This window comes from Somniosus microcephalus, chromosome 21 (genome assembly GCF_052327205.1).
Source record: "Somniosus microcephalus isolate GS21.2 chromosome 21, FLI_Smic_1.0, whole genome shotgun sequence".
Lineage (NCBI taxonomy): Eukaryota > Metazoa > Chordata > Chondrichthyes > Squaliformes > Somniosidae > Somniosus > Somniosus microcephalus.
In genome coordinates, this window is record NC_141007.1 from 68,954,386 (window position 1) to 68,966,035 (window position 11,650).

At 52.7% G+C, this 11,650-nt stretch overlaps 1 protein-coding gene across 3 annotated transcripts in view; it reads left to right on the forward strand.

The window, feature by feature from the left end:
• The window catches only part of gcgra (glucagon receptor a), a 120,583-nt gene extending 110,145 nt beyond the window's left edge, over positions 1 to 10,438 (forward strand). For all 3 annotated transcript variants that reach the window (XM_085963865.1, XM_085963864.1, XM_085963866.1), the window contains 5 exons: positions 305 to 374; positions 474 to 562; positions 2,444 to 2,582; positions 7,764 to 7,805; positions 8,614 to 10,438. In XM_085963865.1, the coding sequence (XP_085819991.1) occupies positions 305 to 374; positions 474 to 562; positions 2,444 to 2,582; positions 7,764 to 7,805; positions 8,614 to 8,925 (652 nt within the window). In that variant the 3' untranslated portion in view covers positions 8,926 to 10,438. The remainder of the gene's footprint in view (positions 1 to 304; positions 375 to 473; positions 563 to 2,443; positions 2,583 to 7,763; positions 7,806 to 8,613) is intronic.
• Positions 10,439 to 11,650: the final 1,212 nt, after the last annotated feature.

Below are 11,650 nucleotides of genomic sequence, written 5' to 3' on the forward strand. Positions count from 1 at the left end.
GAACTCACTGCCTGAAAGGGGGGTAGAGGCAGAGACCCTCATCACATTTAAAAAGTACTTGGATATGCACTTGAAGTTCTGTAACCTACAGGGCTACGGACCAAGTGCTGGAAAGTGGGATTAGGCTGGAAAGCTCTTTTCGGCCAGCACAGACACGATGGACCGAATGGCCTCCTTCTGTGCCGTAAATTTCCATAATTCTATGAAGTAGGTGAGCTTGTTGCAGGTGTCTATGGCGAGCCCACACAAGTTTCTTGTTTTAGTTCTGACATTGAAGCTCACCCCCCACGTTGTTTATCTCTAGGTGTTGGACAACAAATGAAAACATGGCCTATTGGTGGATTATCCGCTCGCCCATTCTACTGTCTATACTGGTACTGTGGACCATGTTTGACCACACATCTCAAATTACTTTGTAAAGCTTCAAAGGGCACAATAACATTAATTCTTGTGGTTTTTGTTCTATTTTTCAGATCAATTTCTTCATTTTTATCAGAATTATTCATATTTTAGTGTCCAAGCTTAGAGCTCACCAGATGAGGTACACTGATTATAAATTCAGGTAAGGATCTTCTTTTGTCTCAAGTTTTCTGTTTTAATATCCTCTCCTTCTATCCTCTTCCCCTCCATTCATACATTTCTCTCCTTCCCTCCCTTTCACTCTTCTTCCCATCCCTCCCCTCCATTCTCTCCCCTATGTTTTCTCTCTCCCCTCCCCTCCAATCTCCCTCCTCCCCTCTTCCCTCTCCTCCCTACCACTCCCATCCCTCCCCTCTTCTCTCTTTCCCCTCCTTCCCTCTCCCCTCCCCTTCGCCATCCACTCTCCTCCTCTCCATTCCACTCTCTCTCCCTTCCCTCTCTCCCCTCTTCTCTCTCTTCTCCCTCCTACTCCCATCTCTCCCCTACTATCCTCTCTCTCCTCCTCTTCCATCCACTCTCTTCTCCATTGACCCCTTCTCTCTCTCTCCTTCCCTTCCCCTCCCTCCCATGCTGTAACAGAACTGGCCTGATTTTCCAACCAGTAATTTGAATGGCCGGATGGTCAAGCGGGTTCTGGTAGAGCCGTGCGATCCTTCCCGTCCGATCTTCCACTGTACGCACGACGACCCAGCGATCCTCTGCACCCAAGCACAGTCAGAGGGAATAAAAACAGAGAATGCTGGAAATACTCAGCAGGTCAGGCAGCATCTGTGGAGAGAGAAACAGAGTTAATGTTTCAGGTCGATGACCCTTCGTCAGAACTGGATAAAAGTTGGAGATGAAACAGGTTTTTAAGCAAGTGTAGGGGGCAGGGAAAGGGGAGACGAAAAAAAGGAAAGGGAAGGTCTGTGATAGGATGAAAGGCAGGAAAGATTAAAAGAAGAAAGGGATGATGGTGCGAGGCAAAAGGAGATGGTAATGGGACAAGTTAAGAAACAAAAGATGACTCTAGATGAGGTGTAAATGGTAATAGCAGAATAATCGACAACTGCCATGTGAGAGAGCGAAAAAAAATGATAGGGGCCGAGGTTATGGTCTGAAATTGTTGAACTCGATGTTGAATCCAGAAGGCTGTAAAGTGCCGTATAGTGTTGTACAGTAAGAGGGAAGACTGCCACACTAAATTTTAATCTGCGTGAGGTTTTAATCTTCCAAAGGTGCGATACTGAAGTATATCGAACATTTTAAACCCCGCATCAATCTGCTGAAATACTTGCAGGGTATTTTTAGAATCCCTATCTTCAATTTTATGCATGTTGGCCATGAGGAAGTAGAACGGATGACAATCCCTCCTAATCTGCGCCGAGCAACCGGCCGCAATTTGAACTGTGCAGCTGATTGGCTGTCCCCACAGTCTAGTCTGTCAGAAGGGGTGAGACCCAGGGTTACAGGGGAGAGCAAGGCTAAGACCCATTACAGCAAATCTGAGGAATTAACTAACGTGCCAAGCCCCTCGGATTCTGGGGTATAGCTCATTGAGGAGGAGATGGGAGCCCCACCCCCGTTCAGTTTGATCTGTCGTTTAACGCACGCATTGACCATCTTTGTTTTCAAATCCCTCCATGGCCTCACCCCTCCCTATCTCTCTAATCTTCTTCAGCCCCACAACCCCCCCGAGATATCTGCGCTCCTCTAATTCTGCCCTCTTGATAATCCTTGATTACAATCGCTCAACTATTGGTGGCCGTGCCTTCTGTTGCCTCGGCCCTAAGCTCTGGAATTCCCTGCCTAAACCTCTACGCTGCGCTACCTCTCTTTCCTCCTTTAAGACGCTCCTTAAAACCTACCTCATTGACCAAGCTTTTGGTCACCTGCCCTAATTTATCCTTATGTGGCTCGGGGTCAAATGTTTTGTCTTAAAATACTCCTGTGCAGCGCCTTGGGACGTTTTACTATGTTAAAGGCGCTGTATAAATACAAGTTGTTGTTGTTGTTGTCTAACCTGCTTCCTCTTTCTTTCTAGACTGGCCAAGTCTACACTCACACTGATCCCCTTGCTGGGGATTCACGAGGTGGTGTTTGCCTTTATCACAGATGAGCATGCCCAGGGTACACTTCGGCACGTCAAGCTTTTCTTTGACTTGTTTTTAAATTCCTTTCAGGTATGGTTACGGCTTTAGAATCGTTGGTGATGTGCTTGTTTGCCTTTCAGACTAACTGATACAGGATCACAATTCTGTACGGTTACTCAAGCTGGTTTTCTTTAAACAGTGGCTGCCGACAATCTCATCGGGAGATTGTGGTTGGACGAGTTACTGAGCCTACCAGAGGCCCAGTGACCTCTTAAATCTAAAGGTAGACTGTCAGGTTAAGTTGCACCTTAACCCTGGCTCCATTTCTTGCCTTTTCCTCCTCTCTTCCCAAGACCACAGACAGGAGGGTCCATCCAATGACAGGAGGGTCCATCCAATGACAGGAGGGTCCGTCCAATGACAGGAGGGTCCGTCCAATGACAGGAGGGTCCGTCCAATGACAGGAGGGTCCGTCCAATGACAGGAGGGTCCGTCCAATGACAGGAGGGTCCGTCCACTGACAGGAGGGTCCGTCCACTGACAGGAGGGTCCGTCCACTGACAGGAGGGTCCGTCCACTGACGGGAGGGTCCGTCCACTGACGGGAGGGTCCGTCCACTGACGGGAGGGTCAGTCCACTGACGGGAGGGTCAGTCCACTGACGGGAGGGTCAGTCCACTGACGGGAGGGTCCGTCCACTGACGGGAGGGTCCGTCCACTGACGGGAGGGTCCGTCCAATGACGGGAGGGTCCGTCCAATGACGGGAGGGTCCGTCCACTGACAGGAGGGTCCGTCCACTGACAGGAGGGTCCGTCCACTGACAGGAGGGTCCGTCCACTGGCTGGAGGGTCCGTCCACTGGCTGGAGGGTCCGTCCACTGGCTAGAGGGTCCGTCCACTGACAGGAGGGTCCGTCCACTGACAGGAGGGTCCGTCCACTGGCTGGAGGGTCCGTCCACTGGCTGGAGGGTCCGTCCACTGACAGGAGGGTCCGTCCACTGACAGGAGGGTCCGTCCACTGGCTGGAGGGTCCGTCCACTGGCTGGAGGGTCCGTCCACTGGCTGGAGGGTCCGTCCACTGGCTGGAGGGTCCGTCCACTGACAGGAGGGTCCGTCCACTGACAGGAGGGTCCGTCCACTGACAGGAGGGTCCGTCCACTGGCTGGAGGGTCCGTCCACTGGCTGGAGGGTCCGTCCAATGACCGGAGGGTCCGTCCACTGACAGGAGGGTCCGTCCACTGGCTGGAGGGTCCGTCCACTGACAGGAGGGTCCGTCCACTGGCTGGAGGGTCCGTCCACTGGCTGGAGGGTCCGTCCAATGACAGGAGGGTCCGTCCACTGACAGGAGGGTCCGTCCACTGGCTGGAGGGTCCGTCCACTGACGGGAGGGTCCGTCCACTGGCTGGAGGGTCCGTCCACTGACGGGAGGGTCCGTCCACTGACGGGAGGGTCCGTCCACTGACGGGAGGGTCAGTCCACTGACGGGAGAGTCCGTCCACTGGCTGGAGGGTCCGTCCACTGGCTGGAGGGTCCGTCCACTGGCTGGAGGGTCCGTCCACTGGCTGGAGGGTCCGTCCACTGACGGGAGGGTCCGTCCACTGACGGGAGGGTCCGTCCACTGACGGGAGGGTCCGTCCACTGACGGGAGAGTCAGTCCACTGACGGGAGGGTCCGTCCACTGACAGGAGGGTCCGTCCACTGACGGGAGGGTCCGTCCACTGACGGGAGGGTCCGTCCACTGACGGGAGGGTCCGTCCACTGACGGGAGGGTCAGTCCACTGACGGGAGAGTCCGTCCACTGGCTGGAGGGTCCGTCCACTGGCTGGAGGGTCCGTCCACTGGCTGGAGGGTCCGTCCACTGACGGGAGGGTCCGTCCACTGACGGGAGGGTCCGTCCACTGACGGGAGGGTCCGTCCACTGACGGGAGGGTCCGTCCACTGACGGGAGGGTCCGTCCACTGACAGGCAGGTCCGTCCATTGACAGGAGGGTCAGTAACCAGAGGACACAGATTTAAGATAATTGGCAAAAATGAGGAGAATTATTTTTTGTGCAGCGAGCTGTTATGATCCGGAATGCGCTGCCTAAAAGGGTGGTGGAAGCAGATTCAATAGTAACTTTCTAAAGGAAATTGGATAAATACTTGAAAAGGAGAAATTTGCAGAGATTTGGGGAAAGAGCAGGGAGTGTGAATAATTGGATAGCTCTTTCAAAGAGCCGGCACAGACACGATGGGATGAATGACCTCCTGTTGTGCTGCATGATTCTATGACCTATCCTATGGGACAGCTCTTTGGTTACCGACAGTTGTCCAGTACCTAATCCAAATTGCCAAACCTAGGTGGTGAGTGTTGACTGTTGCTGGCACAGCATCGTAACCAAGTGCAGTCATGTTCTCATCTGCAGTCCACATATGTGCACTTCCAGCAAGGGACCATCCGAGGAATGGGGAGCAGGAACTTCATCGAAATGTGATTCAGCCCCTTGAGTCCACTCCTTCGACAGCCCTTGTACAATTTATCCTGAACTCTACCTTCAGCTCAACCATCTCCCGCGCTGCATAAATGGACCCTGATGGTCAAAGGTCACTCATCCATCCTCATATCTTCACTATTCAACCCTAGGCTACTGCTCTCAATAGACAACAGTTCCCACCCCCACATCAACAGCACAGGAACTCCATGTGTCCCTTGGAGTACATGCTGGTCTCAGTCCAGACCTATAACCTCCGGTCGTGCTCCCAAGCCGATCCAGCTCCTTTTTGAAGGATTTTTAATTGTCTCGGCTTCTGCTGGGGGTCTCTCTCTTACATCCACACATAGCGGCCTGTTCCACATCCGCACATTATTGAAACAGTTTCTTCTCATCTCGCGTTTATGTTTGTTTGAGGCTTGCTCATTTTGATCCTGCCTACCCTAGTTCAGTGCTCACTATCCAAATCCAATCAGCTACATCATCACCAATGTCATGAGAAAGAGAGTCTTCCCCTCACTGCTGTATCTGTCTGAGGAAGAAGGGCGAGGGCAGCAATGTCAGATTCTTGCGAGAGAAGCTTCTCGACAACGTCCCCTCACCCTGCCTCTGTGTAGATCTTTAAGACCTATCTATCTTGTGTAGAAATAGATTTAATCGTGGCCAATACATAGAAGTACATCGAATTTACAGCACAGAAACAGGCCATCCAGCCCAATTGATCTATGTCGGTGTTTATGCTCCACACAATAGTATGTTGGCCTTTATTACAAGAGGATTTGAGTATAAGAGTAAAGACATCTTACTGCAATTATATAGGGCCCTGGTGAGACCACACCTGGAGTATTGTGCACAGTTTTGGTCTCCTTACCTAAGGAAGGATATACTTGCCATAGAGGGAGTGCAACAAAGGTTCACCAGACTGATTCCTGGGATGGGGGGATTGTCCTACGAGGACAGATTGAGTAAACTCGGCCTATATTCTCTAGAGTTTAGAAGAATGAGAGGTGATCTCATTGAAACATACAAAATTCTTACAGGCCTTGACAGGGTAGATGCAGGGAGGATGTTTCCCCTGGCTGGGGAGTCTAGAACCAGGGGTCACAATCTCAGAATAAGGGGTCGGCCATTTAGGACTGAGATGAGGAGAAATTTCTTCACTCAGAGGGTGGTGAATCTTTGGAATTCTCTACCCCAGAGGGCTGTGGAGGCTCAGTCGTTGAGCATATTCAAGACAGAGATCGATAGATTTTTGAATATTAAGGGAATCAAGGGATATGGGGATAGTGCAGGAAAGTGGAGATGAGGTAGAAGATCAGCCATGATCTTATTGCTCTCTCTCTTCCCCCCCAGTCGCTCTCTCTCTTCCCCCCCAGTTGCTCTCTCTCTTCCCCCCCAGTCGCGCTCTCTCTTCCCCCCCCAGTCGCTCTCTCTCTTCCCCCCCAGTCGCGCTCTCTCTTCCCCCCGTCGCGCTCTCTCTTCCCCCCCAGTCGCGCTCTCTCTTCCCCCCCAGTCGCGCTCTCTCTTCCCCCCCCAGTCGCTCTCTCTTCCCCCCCAGTCGCTCTCTCTTCCCCCCAGTCGCTCTCTCTCTTCCCCCCAGTCGCTCTCTCTCTTCCCCCCAGTCGCTCTCTCTCTTCCCCCCAGTCGCTCTCTCTCTTCCCCCCCAGTCGCTCTCTCTCTTCCCCCCCAGTCGCTCTCTCTCTTCCCCCCCAGTCGCTCTCTCTCTTCCCCCCCCAGTCGCTCTCTCTCTTCCCCCCCAGTCGCTCTCTCTCTTCCCCCCCAGTCGCTCTCTCTCTTCCCCCCCAGTCGCTCTCTCTCTTCCCCCCCAGTCGCTCTCTCTCTTCCCCCCCAGTCGCTCTCTCTCTTCCCCCCCAGTCGCTCTCTCTCTTCCCCCCGTCGCTCTCTCTCTTCCCCCCCAGTCGCTCTCTCTCTTCCCCCCCAGTCGCTCTCTCTCTTCCCCCCCAGTCGCTCTCTCTCTTCCCCCCCCAGTCGCTCTCTCTCTTCCCCCCCCAGTCGCTCTCTCTCTTCCCCCGCAGTCGCTCTCTCTCTTCCCCCCGAGTCGCTCTCTCTCTTCCCCCCCAGTCGCTCTCTCTCTTCCCCCCCAGTCGCTCTCTCTCTTCCCCCCCAGTCGCTCTCTCTCTTCCCCCCCAGTCGCTCTCTCTCTTCCCCCCCAGTCGCTCTCTCTCTTCCCCCCCAGTCGCGCTCTCTCTTCCCCCCCAGTCGCGCTCTCTCTTCCCCCCCCCCAGTCGCGCTCTCTCTTCCCCCCCCCAGTCGCTCTCTCTCTTCCCCCCCAGTCGCTCTCTCTCTTCCCCCCCAGTCGCTCTCTCTCTTCCCCCCCAGTCGCTCTCTCTCTTCCCCCCCCAGTCGCGCTCTCTCTTCCCCCCCCAGTCGCGCTCTCTCTTCCCCCCCCCAGTCGCGCTCTCTCTTTCCCCCCCCCGTCGCGCTCTCTCTTCCCCCCCCCCCCCCCCCAGTCGCGCTCTCTCTTCCCCCCCCCCAGTCGCGCGCTCTCCCCCCCCCAGTCGCTCTCTCTCTTTCCCCCCCCCCCCAGTCGCTCTCTCTCTCTCTTCCCACAACAACATGCCCTCGAAAAAGCCTCGGCACCGCCGGGCACCCCCAGCTAGTGTTCTTATGTATGAGCCTCCTCCCACCCTATACTGCTTCAGAATGCACTGTTCTATTGCAATTGCCCAACCATTAGCCCAATAATAAGACAGTCCTCACTGCAAATGTATTTGTCATTAAATACAATTGAGCAAAGATTAGCAGAGATACTGACCACAATCTTCCTTCCTCCCTTGCAGGGTATGCTGGTTGCCATTTTGTACTGTTTTGTCAACAGAGAGGTAAGATGGTCTATAACGTTATTATCTGTTACTATAAGTACCATTCTCTAATTAGATAGGGTCTGGAAGGTGAGCTCTCTCAAGCTCCATGGTCTTCAAGTGTCTAGAGGCTTGGTCAAGAACTGTTGGAACTGTAGCTGCTGAGGTCAGGTGTATCCCCCATGGGAGAGAATCACCTCATGGTGGGGTGGGCAAGCTATGTTGCTGGCCACATCCCCTCTCCCCCAGCATGGTATTAAGAAGAGTCAAGAAAAGAGGAGGGCAGAAAATACCTTACGAAGAAGCTGTCTTGTACTCAGTTTAAGATAAAGAAAGAAAGACGTGCATTTATATAGCACCTTTCATGACCTCAGGTCATCTCAAAGCGCTTTATGAAGCACTTTTGAAGTACAGTCTCTGTTGTAATGTAGGGGAATGCGGCACCCAATTTGCGCACAGCAAGATCCCACAAATAGCCATGAGATAAATGATCAAATAATCTGTTTTAGTGATTTTGGTTGAGTTGAATCCCCTGTCCCTCTAAGAATACTGCCATGGGATCTTTTACGCCCACCTGGGAGTGCAGACAGGACCTCAGTTTGACATCTGATCCAGAAGAGTGTACTTTCAACAGTGCAGCACTCCCTCAGTATTGTTGTCTGATGGGTGTCACAAACATGGACCTCCCTTCTTCCTTGACTAGTTGCCCTCCTTCAGCTGGCATCGTGTTCCACGTGACACCTAATCGCCTCTCTCGGTTATTTCTCCCACTCCGTTCCATTCCTAACCCAGCATTGTTTCTCACTTCCTTTGATGTCTCCCACCCCAGGTACAGTCGGAACTCCTCAAAAAGTGGAAGCGGTGGAAGCTCGGCCGAGACATCGAGGAGGAGTACAGGCACACTTACAGCCAGCCCCCGCACACGAGGAACGGGAGTGCCAACCTAGAGAAACACAAGCTGGTCAGCAACTACCACAATGGGACCGGCGAGACAAACCACACTGTGCATCCCGCCCCCCATTACACTGAGAAGACGAGGTCCCCCTCTGAACAAATAACCCTGAGCGAGAAGCTACACTGCTACGAGTTCCCTAAAGCAACGGACCACAAGGCCTTGTGCATGGTCGAGAGTAACTGTTAGAAGAGAGGTAGACGGACCATGACCAGATTTCTGATGGGAACGCACGAGGAGGATCTGACTGTGAGGCCAAGACTAAGACTTTGGAACTAATATAATTTATAGCTGAAAGCAAAGGGGAGCTCGCCGATCTTCATTGCACGGAATGCCTGGTGGCAAACTTCAAGGAAACTCGGATGTGCAGCTTTTGACTTCACCTTGCTTTCTGAATGAGTTTCCTGCTGTACATGTGACTGGTTGTGTGCTGATGTTCGCGACTATTTGTTTTAAAAAGATGTTGCGGTGATAAAACAATTCAGGTGATATTGATCAAAAGTGATATTCGCCATTGCCCGGTAACGGTGAACGACTTTAAGGTGGCACTTCACGGAGCACCGATGGCTGAAGAGGAAGATGGATTCTAAATGGACCTTTAATGTCCCCACCGCCCCCCACCCTCCTAAAAAAAGAACCGCGTTATTTAATATATTTAGGCGGCCTAACAAGAGGGTGCTCATGGAGGGGGAGCTGCAACAAGGACACAGAGGGATCACGATTTTAACCCTGGTGCACAGATTTCCCTTAGCCTACTGCATGGCCCAGCAACTCTGATTGTCTGAGCCCTGGCTAACTCTCCATCAGCTGCCGTGTGTGCATAATCTGCGTGCGTGTGTGTGATACTGACCAACTGGTCAGCCTCATACGAACAAGGTGCTGGATAAGGTTTGGCCTTTGAGTACGGGTGACGTAAGGAAGATACCGTAGGGCCAGAGTTGCACTTTGCTTTTATTTAATGCGCTGAAGTAGAGCAGAGCTCGTCAGCGCGTCGAATCATAGCCGAACCTCCACACATGAGCAGAAGGACTCCGCCCCCAACTGTGAATTCCCCTTTATTAACGACACAGGGGGCCCCTCCCCCAGCTCTTCTCAAAACTACATTTTTACACTGTGTCGTTAGAAAGCAACAAAGTCTACCTGTTTTTAAAAAAGAACAACAGATCTTCATTTGATATGAAGATATTGAAGATTTCGCAGTGACGGTCGATTTGGGAGTTGGTGAAATTTACACTGCTGACTCCCTCTCTTCCATCCCCAGCTCCTTGAAACTCCAAGGGGTTGGGGGTTGTAACTTTCCGTCATTCATTGACTCCAGTGAGACAGGAGCCCTGACTATAACTAAAATTAGTGAAGAGTGGAAAATATGGCCTTGAAATTAGGATATTAGCATAAAAGCGTATAGCATACACCCAAACACACTAATATCTCACCGGCCCATTTCAAGGCCTCAGTCCCCAGACGGTGAGGATGGAAAGCTGGTAGTCCAGGTGATCAAATCACAAGTCATTGACAGAAGATCTGCTTTGCAAAAACATCATTTTCAGAACCTGAGCAGATCCTCCCCCCACCCCACTCTCCACCCCCCCACCCCACTCTCCACCCCCCCACCCCACTCTCCACCCCCCCACCCCACTCTCCACCCCCCCACCCCACTCTCCACCCCCCCACCCCACTCTCCACCTCCCCACCCCACTCTCCACCCCCCCACCCCACTCTCCACCCCCCCACCCCACTCTCCACCCCCCCCACCCCACTCTCCACCTCCCCACCCCACTCTCCACCCCCCCACCCCACTCTCCAACCCCCCCCCCCACCCCACTCTCCACCCCCCCACCCCACTCTCCACCCCCCCACCCCACTCTCCACCTCCCCACCCCACTCTCCACCCCCCCACCCCACTCTCCACCCCCCCCACCCCACTCTCCACCCCCCCCACCCCACTCTCCACCCCCCCACCCCACTCTCCACCCCCCCACCCCACTCTCCAACCCCCCCCCCCACCCCACTCTCCACCTCCTCCACCCCATTCTTCAGCCTCCACCCCTCTCTTATGAATGGGCGGAATTTATCTGCAGTAGATTTGCCAACTGTTGAACAGACAGTTGACTTTGCAAGGGGACGCGACAGAAAGGATCAAAGAACCAAGCTGGGCAGCCTGTGAATATAATAAAAGTCAGCATTGAGATTGGGCCACGAGCATGTTTAATAAGATGCCTTAGACATCTCGGGGCAGAGCACTTTATCGTTATCTTGACTTTGACTCTTGAATCAAATGATGAAGTCCTCAAATTTGGACTTTGAAGTTTGAATTTGTGGAACTTTAAATATAACAGTAAAAGGAGATGTTAATAGTGTGAGATGAAGTAGGATGGGAGGTGGCTCGTGTGGAGCATAAACACCAGCATGGACCGAATGGCCTGTTTCTGTTCTGCAAATTCTATGTATTGGCCACGATTAAATCTATTTCTGCACAAGATAGATAGGTCTCAAAGATTTACACAGAGGCAGGGTGAGGGGATGTTGTCGAGAAGCTTCTCCCGCAAGAATCTGACATTGCTGCCCTTGCCCTTCTTCCTCAGACAGATACAGCAGTGAGGGGAAGACTCCCTTTCTCATGACATTGGCGCTCTCCCTGAAGATGATGTAGTTGATTGGATTTGGACAGTGAGCACAGAACTAGGGTGGGCAGGATCAAAATGAGCAAGCCTCAGATAAACAAAATGCGAGCTGAGAAGAAATTGTTTCCAAAATTTTGCTGGGCTAGGGGCGAAAGCGCAGGGGGAGTGGGATTAATTGGAGAGCTCTTTCAAAAAGCCGGCACAGGCACGATGGGCCGAATGGCCTCCTTTTGTGCTGTATGATTCTATAACTACCCAAACCCCTCTGCCCCCTAACACTGAGAAAACAATGA